Source organism: Kryptolebias marmoratus, linkage group LG8 (assembly GCF_001649575.2).
Source record: "Kryptolebias marmoratus isolate JLee-2015 linkage group LG8, ASM164957v2, whole genome shotgun sequence".
Lineage (NCBI taxonomy): Eukaryota > Metazoa > Chordata > Actinopteri > Cyprinodontiformes > Rivulidae > Kryptolebias > Kryptolebias marmoratus.
Genome location: NC_051437.1, coordinates 13,514,607 through 13,531,669, shown reverse-complemented (window position 1 = coordinate 13,531,669; position 17,063 = coordinate 13,514,607). Strand labels below are relative to the sequence as shown.

At 40.0% G+C, this 17,063-nt stretch overlaps 2 protein-coding genes across 2 annotated transcripts in view; both read right to left on the bottom strand.

The window, feature by feature from the left end:
* The window catches only part of slc12a5b (solute carrier family 12 member 5b), a 48,138-nt gene extending 42,916 nt beyond the window's left edge, over positions 1-5,222 (bottom strand). The window contains exons 1-2 of the mRNA XM_025004447.2: positions 5,105-5,222; positions 3,138-3,290 (exon numbers count right to left, since the gene is read on the bottom strand). The gene's annotated coding sequence lies outside the window, so the exon portion shown is untranslated. The remainder of the gene's footprint in view (positions 1-3,137; positions 3,291-5,104) is intronic.
* eif2d (eukaryotic translation initiation factor 2D) lies at positions 4,811-14,814 on the bottom strand. The gene is made up of 15 exons (XM_017409370.3): positions 14,558-14,814; positions 14,057-14,247; positions 13,894-13,977; positions 13,716-13,806; positions 13,519-13,626; positions 11,612-11,892; positions 11,323-11,440; positions 11,199-11,244; positions 9,997-10,103; positions 9,752-9,907; positions 8,243-8,332; positions 7,600-7,695; positions 6,299-6,419; positions 5,397-5,571; positions 4,811-5,291 (listed from the first exon to the last, which is right to left on the bottom strand). The coding sequence occupies exons 1-15, from the start codon at positions 14,611-14,613 to the stop codon at positions 5,221-5,223; spliced, it is 1,791 nt and encodes a 596-aa protein (XP_017264859.1). The 5' UTR covers positions 14,614-14,814; the 3' UTR covers positions 4,811-5,220.
* Positions 14,815-17,063: the final 2,249 nt, after the last annotated feature.

The following is a 17,063-nucleotide window of genomic DNA, read 5'->3' as shown; positions in this document are numbered from 1 at the left end:
TCATGTATTACTGAAAAGATTTTAATGAAACTCTCAGAAAGCATTTATTGGTTCTACATCTACAATTGATTATCTCTTGGAATCAATCCAATTCAAGTTGGCCACCACAACCAACCGATTTTTAAAAAACAAAAGTGGCGATAACTCAGCCACTTTTACAAATACTGAGTTAGAATTGGTTGTGCATGATCCCCAACACATATTTCCAGGGCTTTCACATCTTGTACGTGTCATGATGGGTGGAGAAGGAGGCAAACCCAGAGCGCAGACTCATTTGCAAAAAGGAAAAGAAACCAATTAATTTACAATAAACACAAAACAAAGGCTGACGTGGCAGCAAAACTAAACTTAACAGAATCCAGGAACGACACACAAGCAAACCTGAGACACAAGACGAGAGGGACAACCAGACAGCGCATGAAGCGACAACGGACCAGTGATGACCGGGTTTTAAAGACAGGATGTAATTAGGGGAAGTGGACACAGGTGAGATGATTACAAAGCTTGGGGCAGGTGTAGATGGGCGTGGCAGGGAGACAAGAGAGACTGAGGAGAAGTGAATGATGACAGAGGCACAGAGAACAACACAAAATGTGAAGACAACAATAAACCCAAACCAAAAGAAACCAGAATCAAACCCTAAACACAAAAAGAAACACACAGTAGAACTGAATCCTGACAGTATGAGATTGTGCATAACACCATTTACAAGTTTTTTTTTTAACCAAAACTGCTATAACTTTGTTCCTTCTTAGCATACATAGAATTCAGTTTACAACTCTGGTGTGAAAGGCGGAGGGGGGTATGCATTCCTATAAAAAAATGGTAGGCCTTTAATTTTAGTCAGCGGCGATCTGTCTACAAATCTGTTTTTTATGATTCACACCTGGCTTGACAGAGTCATAATTTCTGACCAACTCGAAGCTCGCTGTCTTTTATCGAGGTTCTAAAATGTTCATGACAAAGCAGAGTGTTCAGATTTTCTTTTTTTTCCCCCCCCTTCTTCTCCTTTTGTCATAATAGCGTCATAAACGCCCTTTGATCATCACAGAGTCAGAATAATGAGGCTGTTAACACGCTGTCCTGAACTGTATACAGAGATGATGAGGTGGGAGGGACCATATGGTGCCCGGGGAGCATGTTGACATCGAGCCTCCACGCTTCTTGTTGTGCTACAGTTCGACGCGCCATCTGTGATCTGGGAGGACATGAACTCTCATAGGATACACTGGATGGTGACTCTGCAACAAGTCTTTTATCCTGCCCTAGCAGCCGTGGGAATCCCATGTGAGTACAGTGCGAGTAAGAGTTGGAGTTGCTGGGTGATTAAACGTCTGATCGGTCGCTTGTCGTTTAGAAACAGGAATAACTGCAATCGTATTAGCTTTTCGAGACACAAGATGGCTCTACTTATCTATGTTTTGCCTTCAGCCAACACAATCACCTTTCTGATCATCTGGAGGAGGAACTGCATGCTCTCCATGTCCAGCGCCTTCTATTTGATGGCGATCTCTGTGGCTGACAACCTTGTCCTGACCTTCATAGTGGTTCTCGAACTTTCTTTGAAGTACCACCAGCAGGAGCCGTATTGGAGTCATGAGCCGTGGTGCAACCTAAGAGACGTCTTTAACTACGGAGCCTACAACGCCTCGACGTGGCTGGTGGTTCTGTTCACAGCGGAGCGTTTCATCAGCATCCACACGTGGAAAATCAAAGCTAAGCTCTGCACTCCGAGATGTGCCATTTGGACGATTTTAATCACGTTCGTCTTCAGCCATCTCTCTGCCACTCCTTACTATTGGTCTAACGCCTCGATCCGAGAGGACAACCTGACCTCGTGCGTGTACAAACCAGAGCTTCAGATCCAGTTTGTCCACACCCTGGTTTGGTTTCAAACACTGCAAGCCTACGTCTTCCCCTTTCTCGTCATCGTCACTCTGAACGGCCTGACCCTGCGCCTCATTTCTCTCAGCAGCAGGGTTCAAGCTGCTGCAAGTGTGACTTCCAGGGTTCACAAAGTCAAGCCTCTTCTTCGCTCCAGGAGTAGAAAATCTGTGGTCCTTCTGGTGACCGTATCCATGAGTTTCGTGCTGCTGTCGGTCACCCGCGCCATAACCCAGATCATCCTCCGCACCACAGACATGTACACTTTAGATCGTGACGACTATGACCGCACGATAAACGTAGCAGCCGACATCGGCACCATGCTGTGCCTGAGCAACGCTGCCGCCAACATGTACCTGTACGTGTGCACCCAGTCCAGGTTTCGCCAGGAGTTCTTAGCTTGGGTTAGACAGCTGACTTATTTCTGTAAGAAAATCTACAGAGTGTAACCGTGTCCTCTGTGCCTTTACTCAACAAACCCAATGAAACACATTTTAAAGACGTTCGCACAGGTGCATTTTACAGGCATCGTGGCGATCAGAGCAGAATTATGGCTGTTTTCCCTGAACAGATACACAAACTTTAGTTGATCTAACAGTCCATAAAATGACTTTATTATGGCGCTTCATTCATTCTGCCCCCCTCTCTCTCTCGAGGAAAAAGGACATGGCTCATCCTCTTAATCATCCCGACACGTGTCTCCAGTGTTTGAGCTGGATTCTGAAATCATGATTTAATTTCCTGCAGCTTGTTTCCAGGCTCTGGGCAAACACACAGGAAGGGCCTCGCCTGACATCCATTATCTTTTTCAAACAAAGTAAAAACTATATTAAAAAAATTACATTTGTATATAAATGTAGTTATCAATAGACACTGATGGCTGATTTTAACGATTTTATGCATCTTTATGACTGAAAACAATAAAAAGAAACCGTGACATTACAAAGCATATGTAGAGTATAAGACAAAGGAAAATTAGGTACAAGACAAAGAATTTTGAAACATAATATTTACTGTATGTGGGCTTATTTCTGTAATTGAAGCAGATGTTTTACCCGTATATAAATAAATAACTTTTATTACTAAATTTGATTGATGTTAAAAGTTAACCAGCTGTAGATGTACGGCCAATGATTACTTTCTTGGGGTTTAATTAAAATTCAGCCACTGGTTGATGAGATGGTTTACTAACCAGACAGACAGACACATACAGGCAATGGTGTGATTGCTCACCATTTTACACTTTAGCATACCTCATCAATAAGCTGTAACCTGCAGACTCGACTGTGAGAAGTGGGCTCAGATACTTTTTCCCCTTCTCCTGTGCTTCTGACCAGTACACCAGCAAGGATTCAGATGGTTGAACAGCCTACCAGAAGGCTGAAAGAATCTCTTTGGAGGGGAATCTTGTGGAGAAGCAGAAATCCTGGTCAGAGACACAAAATTTATGAAAATACAAATGATCTTCTTGCACACTCTGATCTCCTGCTTCATGTTGCTGACTTCAGTCCGCCCGTGTGAGACATTTCAGGATGACAAAAACAAAACAAAGAAGAAAACTTTTTTTTTTTTGACTCTGTTATTTCTTTGGGTTGATATGCGATATTAACTTACTTACGTTCAGAAAAATCCAATACCATGGATCAGCTGGAGGTTTTCCAAAAGAGGTGAGAAGAAATCTTGTTTTGTTAAGGTTGTTTATATTTGAAAAGGCTAAAAGAATTACAGAGCAGGTTACTGAATTTCTCTCTGGATGATCAAACCGTGGTGAAGAAAACAGGTTTTTGTTGCCAATTGGAGCTGTTGGAGCCACAGTACATCCTACCCTCACAACACAACATAACCAAAACAGGACTTCCTGAGATGGATAAAAAAAAAAGCTAATTTGGCAATTTTTGCTCTCGTTCATAATAACAATAATAATAAAAAACACCAACTTGAGGGATAAAATGGACACAGATTTTCTTCACTGCTATGTAGAGCTACAGAGGAGTCAAACACATTAATGTTAATAACTTTAATCTCAGTATGAGACAATCCTTATTTTTAAATCATTTGAACCAATATTGAGGACCAAGAAATATCTTGGCAGAGCAGCAGATGTGCTTGAAAAAATCCAGATGAGAGTGAGAAACAGAATGTATGGAAGGTTATTGATAAATGCCAATCCAGACTGAATTTGTAGTTGTTAAGGGACATTAGTTTGTTTGAATTGATATCTAGACATATTCATCCAGTCTACTCCTTAGGTATCCCAAACAAGGCTATTAAAAAAAAATCACTACATCAAGAAAACAAATATGATTAGATATTATAAAAACGGAGGACTACAGAGTACAGACTTTGGTTTCATGAATGAAACTCTTAAAATAAATTGGCTAAAATCATGTCTTAACTTTAATAACCTGTGGTTTCTTATTCCCAGAATTTTGTCTGTGTTGTCAGTGTAATTTAAAAACAACTCAAAAACCATTTAAATTTACTATTAACGCTATTCCTAAATCTGTCTTACGCTTGACTGCAGGTGGTCTGGCTCATTCACCCTTTGTTCCCCGTTTACCACAACTGTGGACCGAATATTGTTCTTTTAAGGACTCCAAGCTGTCCAATAAGATCCAAGAGCCAAAGAAATCCACTTTAAATGGAGTTTATCCTTCTGGTGACTTTGTTCAACAATGATTTGGTATTGAAAAAAACCCAAACAGCTGTCTCTTTTGTGATGCAGTTGAAACAACTAACTGTTTCCTGTTTTCACTGCATTGTGGTCTGATATCTTTGACCGGTTATTGTCAAAAGTTCCCTCTCTTAAAATGTCAAAAATGTCCTCTACCAAAGACAACAACTACTTTCTAATAAACTCTATCCTCATCCTGGAAAAACTTTTCTTCCACGAAACCAAATACTTCAAAATCAAGCCAAACTTCTGTGTTTTTCACAGGGACTTTATTTTGTATGTAAAGCTCTTAAAATGATGCGTAATAAGTAACTACACTCTTCAGTTAAAGGGTAACATAAACCCTAGCTCTTTGTTTTGTTTCTCCATTATTTCCTTTATTAATTTATTTTCATTGGTTGCACGCATGTGTTTTATAGTACAATAAAAAAATAAGATAAAAAGGGACCGGCGTTGGCTCTGTCATTTCGACTGACTGTCCTCGGACTTAGTTAATCTCTGATTTGATCAAATAAACAACAAACTGTGCAGGACTGTTTCACCAACCTTCAGAATATAACACTGAACCAGCTTTATTGAATGTGTCGTTAACAATTTGTTGTTTTTCCACACAATGAAACAGGTCTGGAGACGTCACAAAGCTGGAGCGGTGGACTGAAATGCTACTTCTTCTTGCCACTTTTGGGAGCTTTGTCAAGTCCTTGGATGTATTTGCGAGGAATTTGATAATGATCTGAAATTAAAAGAAAAAAAGAAAAATAACTTCAAGGGACAATTGAAATTGAACAATTGAAATCATTATTCTAAGGTATAAACACTAATATTCCAAAGTTCTCACTGAGCAGCAGACTTCCAGTCTGATGGATCTGGTTGCCTTGGATCTGGACCAGGACTTTGTCCTTGGTCCCAGGGACCGGATGGAGGACCGTGCTGGCCTGGACTCGGTGCTGCAGAGCAGCGGCAACAGCAGCAGGATCCAAACCGTACGCTTCCAAATTCTTTATGAGCGTCACCTACAGGGAGGAAGCAGCTCCAGTCAGACAAATGAACCACCGCCACACAACAGGTGCAACGTGGGCTGTGAGCTCAGAGGACATTTAACAGCAAACAACCCCAAAGATACACCTGAAAATCATTTGAAATATCAAATCTATTACATTCATACAAATGAGACTCGGACAGATCTGTATGCCCAGGTTTTATGCCTTACATCTTCCCTCGTTTCCCTGTTATCATAACAGAGAGTAAAACTTTTGCACATAACTGTGTCTTAGTGATGGTTCAAACATGTGTTATTCATGTGCCTCATCTTTTATACTGCTCTAAGGGGGCTCTCAAGTTGGACAAATATATGACTAATTCAGATGAAAACTGCCACGGCTGAAGTTTGTTCTCTGTCCAGATGTCAGCTTGACAAGAACTTCGACATGAAAGACAAACTGAATGTGACCTGATGTAAGCGGAAAGTTGAAGGAATCTCGAAGGTTAGCCTCAGTTAATCTTGACAGGCGCCTACATTTCTGCTCCAAGATTAGAATTTATCAACGTAATGGCTCGAAATAGTGTTTGAAAAATCAAAAACTTTGCTATAAAAGTTTCCTAATTTCGTGTCACGCTGCCATCCTTGGAACCACATCGGTCTGGAGACACTTTCTTTAGAAAACTCAATAAATCTGGATAAAAAATCCAAACCCCGACCTACAGCGCATAGCTTGTAAAACTCATCGTAAAAGCCGTCACCTTCTTATTAGAGCCCCGAGAAGCCACAGCGATGTCTATTGGCTCGATGTGGCCCTTCTTTATGATCGCTGCTTGTCCAGGGAAAATGACTTGATAACACTCCTGCATTTTCCCCAGTGTCCTGTGGAGAACAAGATGACGAGATTTACAAATAATACTGTCTCGAGTGCAATGTGGTCTCCAATCCTGGTCCTCGAGGGCCACTATCCTGCATGTTTTCCTTGTTTCTCTGCTTCAACACACCTGATGTGAATCAATGGGTGATTAACAGGCTTCTGCAGAACAAGAGGAGATCATTTAACCACTGAATCAGGTGTGTTGGAGCAGGGAAACAAGGAAAACATGCAGGATGGTGGCCCTCAAGGACCAGGATTGGAGACCCCTGATGTAAAGCTTAATAATCACAGAAAACTGGAATTTATACTTCTTTCATTTACTTGCACACATGTCAAATATTTGTTTATTTCAAGGACCACAGTTTTAGCTCAATATGTGTAAAATTGGCTGAGATATAGGAGATAAAAATGACCACACACACAGTTAATTCCAACAGAATAGGGAGAAAAGTGAGGATGCATGAAAGAGGAAGAAAAACGTTGTCTGGTTTCAGATGGACAAGCTGGTAGAGCTCAGTGTTTACACATTTGGGTTTATTTGGAGCCACTGTTTCATCCAAGAGTTAAAAACATCATATATCAGTTTCATTGTTGTCGGCAAACTCGTCCACATCCGAGGATCTTTAAACAAATGAAGCTTGTCCACTTGTCTGTTTTACCGTCTCCATGAGCCACAGCCCTGCTTGTAGCTCCTGTCCTGCTGGCTTTTAAAATTATTTGTTTCTGCCTCTAAATTAAAGATGTTGACACATAAAATAAAATTTAAAAAAAAGTTGACTTTCATCAGGCAAACATTTGCCTCTCGTTACCGAAATGTTGCAATAAATTTCCGCCGCGGGTTTTGGCAGCGTGCGTTGAGTTACAGCTTCGCCTCTAATTGGTGAAAAAACAGTAAAACCGTCACACGCTTCACACGTGATGGTAAAAAAAAACAAAAAACACATCGAGACAGTTCTGGTGCAGCTCGACAAAAAGACAGCGACCCTTTAACCACTGCGACACTCACCGTTTAGTTTTCGGATTTACCGCTCCACGTAAGATCAACACAGAGCTGATAATGGTGTCGAACCAAACCTCAGAAAAGATGTGAATTATGCAGCTATGTGTGGGATAATGTTGACTTAAACGTTAAAAATGTATTTTTTGTACCTGTCCAGTCTGTCAGACAGTCAATTGGTTTATTACCTGCTAAAAAGGTCATCCCATTTGAGAGCCTCCACCTCCTGATATTCTGATTTCTCCAGTAAGCAGTCACACAAACTGGGATTTATGATCACAAAACTGGTGAAAGAAAAAAAAAAAAAAACAAAACACACTTGGTTAGATGACCTGAACGAAACAAGACGCACACTGCCTTATTAAGCAATGTCAGCTCCTTAATAGATTTAATATAAAGTCTCTCATCTCTAATAATAACCGCCTTTCATCCCAAGAACGCACATTTGCTTTCACGACATGAAAGGACACATTGGCCCTCCTGTGTCCGAGTCACATTTAACCGCTTTAGCTGCCTGGAATCACATTACACGGCTCGTGGTCAGAGCTGGACTCGTTTAACAGCATTCAGGGCAGCGGTTCTATTCCTGCCCTCGGTTCTAAGAAACCTTCGGCTGCTTCCTGTGCTCATCCTCCACATGAGTCAGCTGACAGGGCTGAGAAAAATCTCCTGGTAAAATGGCAATTCATTGAGGAAAAAAAAAAAATTATATAGAACTATTTTAAACAGACAGCTGAAGCATGACTTTAGTTGCAACAGTTTATTATTACCTGCAGTTTTTAAATGTTGCGTTCGAGAACCAATCGGACAAGAGGCCGTTTCTCCACTTACTTCTTGTTATTTTCATCCACCAGTTCGTTCTTCTTCACATATTCGGTGATTATACTTCTGACTTCAGCAGCATTCATTGTTGCTCCTTTCCTGAAGAGAAGCCGAAGGAAACGGTGTTTGAATTAAGGTGAAAATGTAAAAAAAAAAATCTGTCTAAAAACCCTTGTGAATTTAAGCAGCGAATAAACACCTTTTGGTAAGTTTGTAAATATGTCTAAACGAAAAGCTGCCCTTTTTGAGAAGACGAATGTTTTTAGATTCGACTGGAAATGTCTTACAGATGCGATGATTGAAGCACGTTCCCTGTGGTGTGAGCCTTGCAGAAGAGATGGATTTTAATATAGTCAACCTAATCTTTGCAGGAATTTAGACCACATGTAAAATTTTGACATAAGAGGTTGAATAAAGATGATTTTAGCTCCTTAAAAACCTTCCTTGGACCAAAAAACACAGGACACTTTAGGCCAAACTGAAACTTTAAAGTCCAATATCTCATGTTAGATGAGGCTGAAGAATCTGACTGAGCTGTAGGTATTCAGTTTTGGTTAATGCTGATTAGCTGTGGCGGCCATCTTGCATTGGATTGGAATCCCAAAGTTTTTTTTTTATAGATGCACATCTGTCTTTCACTAAAATCCATCCAGTGGTATTTACATACATTGAGCTCAAATCGTTAAAACAAAGATCTTGTGCAAACCCTGAGCGCTCAGAATATGTGTTGAGGATCAGTCTCACCTTCTATCACACTGACTTTTACATCAGTGTCTGTAAAACTAACTGATTTGTAGCCATGTTTGTGTTAAGGTTAGTTGGCTGCGGCAGCCATTGTGAATCAGTTTGACTCCAAAGGTTAATCACTTGTGGAGGTATATCCAGTGATTACCTTCTGGATAAATTTCATTGATATTTGTGTCCAGTGGTTCGTGAGATATTTTGCTAAAAGACGCACACGTGCAAAAACATCACTGCCCACCTAACGGCTTTCAGCAGCGGGCGATAAATACTGAAGACTGGATGAAAAAGTACAAACAAACCAGCCAAAATCATAAACATTCAATGTTTTAAACTTCTCATAAAATCAAGTAAATGTACTAATTTAATTTGCCAAATAATAAGTATATTCTTCAACAATAATGGCGTCATTAAAGCACTCTTTGTGGTTCCGTAAGGCTTGGTATTTCCTGTAAAAAGGGGCATTGCAAAGATTATTGTGGAGTACTAAAACAAAAGCAAAACAAAGGAGCGCTTTGAGAGCCTAACATTTATCTGACTCTTACCATGAGAATACTGACTCATCCCTTCTCGGAGCACGAGAGGTCAAAGGTCGGTTTAAACAAACTCCAAACACTTCCCTGCCGAGGCGCCGGAGTATCCTCCACCTCTTAAACAAACACAAGTGCCGACTCTTGCTGCTTGGCCTAACTGGTTTCTGGACTACGCAAACCTGTGGCTACACGTAGAGGCAGGATGAGAACACGCTGAAGTGCAGACACACACACACACACACACCTTTTGTTGGCGTCTACAAACAGTGGCTCCACTCGAGCAGAAACCGAGTACAGCGTTGTGATCTCCGGAGGATGGTATGAAACCTCCTCGTCTCCTCCATCCTGCAGCAGCGTTGACTCAGCACCGGTCTCCTCTGGAGCGCTGAAGGAACGCAGTCTACAAAAGTTTGAAGTGATTAAAAAAAAAGATAAATGTGGGGACTATGAAAGATTAAAATCGTAAAAAAAAGTTAGTGTTTGCCTCACTGTGGGTTTTTCCAGTCCACCTCCACTATGCTCTCCACACCCTTGGTGAGTTCCTTCACAGTCACAAGATTGTGCTGCTGCTGCATAACCTGTAGAAACCTGGACAACTGTCGAGGGGGAAGAAAAAAAACAACAGAAATATTAAATTGTATACATGTTTAACAAAACTGTAAAAATATCTTGTATAACGTATAATTTATTGTCTGTGGCCAAAGGCAAAGGGAGAACGTTTTTGTGTTTGTTTACCTATACCGCATCACTGAACTGATTTTAATGAAACTTTCAGAAAGCATTCGTTGTGTTCACATCAACAACTGATTTACTTCTGGGGTCTGCCTGATTCAAGATGGCTGCTGTTGTTGTAAAAAAACAAACATCCAGGCTCAAACGGAGAATCTTCTTAAGAGTGAGTTTATCAACTTGTCGGCGAGGGAGCAAACACATTCTTTAACAGATTCTGAGTACTCGAAATAACAGAATGTTTGTCTATCTGTTTACTGCGTGCCGGGACTCCCCGTTTGAGACCGAGCAGCTGGCAGCAGGGAAACTTTGCATTCCAGTGGACACAACAACCTGCCTTTCAACCAGCCCTGTGCTGAGAAACAAACTGGTTCTCTAAGCGAGCACTTCAAAACGGATAAACACATTCTTAAAAGGTTACATGAGTGCATCCAACATCATTAAATACTCTACATAAATGGCTCTAACTCAGTCAGTTTTACCAAAACTGAGCTAAGATTTGGTGTGGTTGTAGCTGAGACTGATCCCCAACTTATACTCTGAGTGCTAATTGATTGCACAAGATCTGCGTTAATACTTAGGCATTAACTATTAGAGTGAACTCTGTCTGTTAGCAAAAAATCTCATAAACCACAGAATGGATTTTAATAAAACTTTCAGAAAATAATCAAAGGATGTACCTCTACAATAGATTAACTCTTGGAGTCGATCCAACAAGATGGCTGCCACAGCTAATTGACATTAGCCAACAGAAAAATGGCTATAACTGCTTGAAAAAATATTATTTAAGCTGAGAGTCATCCCCAGTACATACTTTGATGTAAGACTGTAACGCTGTCATTTCTTATCATAAGATGAACTTAGTCTAAAACTAGCTTGAAAAGCGGCGGGTGATATGCATTCCTTCAAGGAACGCCGCGCTTTTATCTGTATAAATGTTTCATTTTGGAAAACTGGCGTACCTTTTTATAGCTGGACCTTTTGATATCAAGTTGCTTTCCACTTGGGCTAAAACACACAAAAGATAGTTTTAGTAACAGTTTTAATTCCGTGTCAACAAGATGGGGAAGCTGAAGTGAAGCCTACCAGCAGGAGAACATGTGGTTGCGGAGAAATGTGCTCGTCAGCAGAGGGAGCTCGAACTTCTTCACTTTGCTCTTCAGAGCGTGCAGAAAGCACTGCAGCAGCAGGGCGTCCATTTCCTCTGTAAAGACCAGAACATGACATGCATTCCTCTTTACATGTTGTAATTTCAGCACATTAACCATCTCCAGCTGAAGCTCCATGACACGAAACCCATCTTTAAAAAGGTGAAATGCCACCATCTAAGTGTGACTGGATCTGATCTGAACCTGGGATGGTGTGTTTTCTGCACCTTGTGGGGTTTTCCGTTCGTCCTGGTTGTCATCCTCGTGGTTGTTGCTACTTTCCTCTTTGTCTCCTTCCTGCTCAGCCAAGCTCAGGTCCTCGACACGACATGCCTGATCCGAGACAGTTTCTCCAGAACTCTGCTGCTCCTCCAAACTCCTCTCAGACTCTCCTTCTTCTTCTTCTTCTTGTTCGTTCTCACTGACCTCACAGTTCTCTTCGTCCATCTCGTCTGCTTCAGTCTCTTCGTCCGGTAAGGAAGGGGGAACTGACTTATCTCCAAACGCCCTAAAAAGACATAAGATGGATTGGGTTATTTTACTGTAGTTGAATGTATTCACACCAGAAAAGGTTGCTGGTTTGACCAAAGAAGTATTCAGTCTCTCTTCATCAAAAGATGATTTTAGTTTAAAAGTCTGGCATGAAAGGGAGCAGGCATTCCTTCAACAAATGCAAGGCCCTGAATTATATTGTATTTTCATGCAATTTGTAATTCATTAAAAAAAAAATGTACATAATAGTTTTTGCCAAATAAATATAGTTAGTATATCCACAAAAATCAGTGTCAAAAAAGAGCACACCAGAAACAAAGACTGCGAGGAAGTGGATTATGGTTAAGTTTTACAAATTTAAAAACTCTGTTTGTCGCTCTGAGTCCCATTAAATCTATAATTACAAAAAAAGAAGAAATATAATGGCACAATCAACCTGCTAGGAAACTAAAAAACCCACAGACCAGGAATAGAGGGCAGTAATTGAAGAGGTAACAACAACAAAAAAAAAGACAAAGTCATAAACTTCCACAGCAGAGACTAAAGTATCAGAGCATTAAACCATATTAAGCTTCTATAAAACTTCGGTTTTATTGACAAGGAACCTGAAATAAGTACTCTGGTCAAAAGAAACCAAAATGGGGGTGATCATCATGCTGCACGGATGTCTCCCCCTCAGTGGGGTGTACATAATGTGTCCTGACTAAAGGAAGTATCTCAGTGGGCTGTGACTGCTGGGAGACAAGTTGAAAACTCAAAACTGCGAAAAAAGAAAGAAACATTTCCACTGCAGTCTCACTGTTCGCAACAAATTGACCAGCGTTTTGAGCAGCCAGTTTTTTTAAAATCACGACCTAAGCATTATTTGCTGTGCACATTATTTTGTTACCCTCCTCATGTAGCTTTGTACCCACTTCAGCAGCCACAACTCCCGTTATGATTTATTCTAAAAAAGGCTAACATTGGATTAGAAGTGGAAAGTGCTAAATACAGAAGTAAGGACACTTGGGACACACTGAATACATCTTCAGATCTGACTGTTTAGACCAGTAGTTCCCAAAGTTGGGGCCATAAATCAAGTGGCTAAAAGCATACAATTTGAAATAACTGACAAGACTTAAAACCAGTAGTCATTAATGAACAAAATTAGCAGAGGAGGCAGTGACTTCTGAAGAGAGGAACCGAAAGAAAATGAAGAAGATTACTGGACTAAATTAGTAGAAAGATTGTTGAGACTGCTAGTGTTGTCGTTATGTCATTGTTTAACTGACTTAGCAGCATTTGTACTCTTTACCCAGGAATAGTTGGGTTCATGAGCCTCTTCTTCTGGGGTATTATGTGTCAAAAGCTGAAATGTTTAGGGACCACCGGTTTAGGTGGTCACAAGCAGCAGCGTTTCCAATAGGATTTGACATATTGTTTTTAAAAATCACACTTCCAGAAAAAAAAAAACTTCATAAACAAAACCAAATTCATTCATCTCTGCTTCTCAAACTGGGGTTTTAATGTTACTCCGCAGAAATAAACTATGAGTGTTAGGAGGATATGACGTTGTCGTGCATAACAAGACGCACACAGGTAGTACAAATAACAATTTTCAGACATTATCTTTGAGACAATGTACAAGTTCAAAGCCACTAACCAGAGGTAATCCTTGTACGTGTGGAGAACACACACTCCTCTCCCTTTCATACCCGAGCTCTGCATCTCTGAACTGGACACTGCAGCTTTGCCAACAGCAACCGGAGCCCTGCAGTCATCCAGGAGAGCAACGATGATACATTTTTCAGGAACGTGGACAAAAGGCATTGAGAATTTTATTATTTTTTTCAAACATACCTATTATTAACAATCGTAACGGCACAGCAGGCCCCCTGCTTCACGTCGGGCAGACCGCAGGACGGCACCACCACACCCGGCAGCATGAGATCTTTGGAAAAAGAAACACATTTTCATTTCACATTTGCCCTTTACGCGAACACACAGAGAAATCATTGCATCTTTAAGAGAAACTCACCCGCCCCTCCAATCAGCTTCTGAAGCACAGGAGCCCATGTTCTTAACACAGGTAGGAGAGTAGGGCGATGCCAAAGCACGTACACTGAAAACAAGCGACAAAAACAACAAATTCTCAGCAAATCTACCAGTTAGTTGTATTTTTATTACTGCTGATCTGTTACCTGTTGGATAAAGCCGTTTCTCCAGCTCAAAGAAGAGGGGGTTTTTGTGAAGAACATAAAGTGTCACAGCTTCTCCCTTGTGTGCATAAATCTTCACCACGTTGCACTCCTCTTTATTGGGGATGAGCTCAGACAGCTCATCAGCAGACAGCGAAGGAAATGCTGCTAAAAGATCAGCTTTGAGCTTCCTCCTGAAGACAAAAACACAGATTTTATTTACCTCTCTGCTCTTTCCTTTTGGCTGGAAAAATTGTTGTGCCTTTTGGTTTCTAGCTAGCGGTTTTTTAATCATCAAATTATACTTAAATGATGACTAGAAGTTACAGTAAACATGCAAAACGAAAACCCAATTCAAACGATTAACACAAGATGGTCTTATCATTTCCGGGAGGATGACAGATTACTGATCTCCTGCTGCTATCTGAATATTATGTCCGATGATTCAGCACAGACAGACGGAAAACAACTGTCAGGATTCGTCCGTCAGCAGGACTGACTCACCTGTCGGATCCTTTGATTGCGGTGTTGGATTTTACACGAAACGGTTTGGCAAACATTTTGTCAGAAAACAAATTATCGCTTCAGTCAGTGACTAATACAGCACGTCTGCCGCTAAAACACGCGTCCTCCAGCACACCATGAAAGCATCTCTACAGCAACTCGTCTGCCCCACAGAAGCATTCGTTCCCCACATTTCTAATGTTGTTCAGCGGGGAACAAATATTCTTTGGGCAACACGGTCCGACACGCATGTACTTCCGCTAAGAAATTGTACCGCCGTGTAACATTGGTTCCGCTCACTTAAGCAGTCAATTACTTTTATTTGCTTACGAGAACTATTAATATTTAAAAAATACTGATACTGTTTAGGAAACCTAGTTGATTAAGTTAGCATAATTGTAAAAATAAAATTGGGTTAATTTGTTTTATATATTCGGTACCTATAGACACCCATTATTATATATGCCAACACATTGTTAATATTGCAGTGTGAAGAGTCGAAAGGACTTATGGGTAATAGCCAGTGAGCTTTATTTATGCTGATAAATGACTGAAAACTGGATTGGTGTATTTATTCACCTGTGTTCATTGTTCTGTTCATGTGTGTGTCAGCGCGTTGAGGGTTTTATGTTGATGATTGTTGAGTTCGTTAGAAATAAAGCTGACTTAGACTTCTAGTGGCCAGGCTCCCAGTGTGATCATTACTTTCCATTTAACATGTTATTATGTTAATATTTTAAGTAACCTGGTTTGGTCACAGTGTGTTTGACCAATCCTGCGTTGTAAAATGTCCACTATCCTGATCACATTATGTGGAAAAGTTATTACCTCAAATATCTATAATAAAATAGCTATAGCTGAGTTCACTGATATTAAACGTACTTTGGGAAATATAAATTGTTCATTTTTTAACATTAGTGTAAATATGCATGGCTATGGGCAAACACTTGATACTTGCATAATAAAACAATACACACTATATTCCAGGGTCCTGATGAAAGACAGTTTATAGTCTAATGAGGCTACCAAAGATGCTTTATTTAATGTCACACATAAAAGAAAAGATTATCCTCTGGAAAGAGATTTGCACAAATTAAATACAAATTGCAGTCAGATGGCTCTGATCAACAGAACATCACCATTCATGTGACCAATTTCCTTTTTATGAAGAAAATATTTTTGTTAATTTTGCCTCACCCACATCAATTTTTAGTTCTTGGCACTAATAAGATTAAGGAAGACATTCCCAAAATTGTATTTGCGTAACTCTTTTATAACATGTGCTGTAGACTTTTTGCCCAGGTCCCTCTTGCAAATGAGATCTTGATCTCAAGGGGAGTTTTATCTTGTTAAATAAAGGAAATGAAAAACTTAAAATGAGCACAGCAAATAGGATGAAGCTTGGCTTTACAGCTGTCATGATTTAAGCTGTTGTTGCCTTTTGTCACGTGCTCAAAACAGTTCTTAGAAAGAGCAACTGAAGACAGATACAAAAGGTATACGCATCAAGCTGAAAAGCTGCAATGGAAATGAACAGATGTGCGGAAATAATTTGGATGACTGGCAGTACTAATTTAATAACAGATAGAGTAGAGTAGATGTGATGCTTTATTGTTCATATGACTTAGAGTTTTCTCTATTTAACTGTTCTCTCTCAGCATGAAGCTACTGACAGAGTCAGTTAATTATGTTCTGGCAGGCTGGCAAAAAAGTTTTGGCTTGTTCTGTGTAAAAGCTGCTAATCAGCAGCCTTGTGCACCCGACCAGGAGTTACTGAGACATAACTAAATCATAATTAAAGGGTCATGATCACAGCTTTTAACAGTCTGAAGAAGAAAAAACAAAACAGCTGATTTGTTTGTTTACTTGATCTTAAAAAAAGCTTCTGTATTTCACTGGATTGATGCCTGAGTAGAAAGACTTTATGATTTTAGAGTCCCAATAAGGGCATATGGTTTTAATTTGTGGATTTTTTACGTGCAGAACAGCACATATTTCTACTTAAGTGGTTTTTCACAGGCTCAGTTTGACTTGAGAAGAACAGATATATGAACGGTGCAGCGTTCACAACAGAAAACATGTCGAGTTGAAAACTTTGGCTTTCAACACACACTTCCCTTCTGAATCTCATACATCCCGCTTTCTCTTGCAGCTTAGTTTTTATTTGTAATAAGTTTTGTTCAGAGATTTGTGACGTCTTGACATCTTTCAATAAGATGCTTAAAATGTAAGACACACTGAACTAAATGTAAACCTCAAGGAAAAAAATACTTCATATGCACCACAGTAAAACATTGTCCACTGACAGTTAAATAAGGAAAGTTAACATCTGAATATAGTAAATCATTTTACCCATGCCCTCAAAGCTTTGCAGTGCTAGAATGCAATATCATTTTCTTGAAAGAAGAGAAAATTAATTAATGTTTCTTAAATGTATTTGACTTTTTTAAAAAAAGTTCTACATTTCATTTATTACTGCACTGCAGGTCAACTACAATCAAATCAA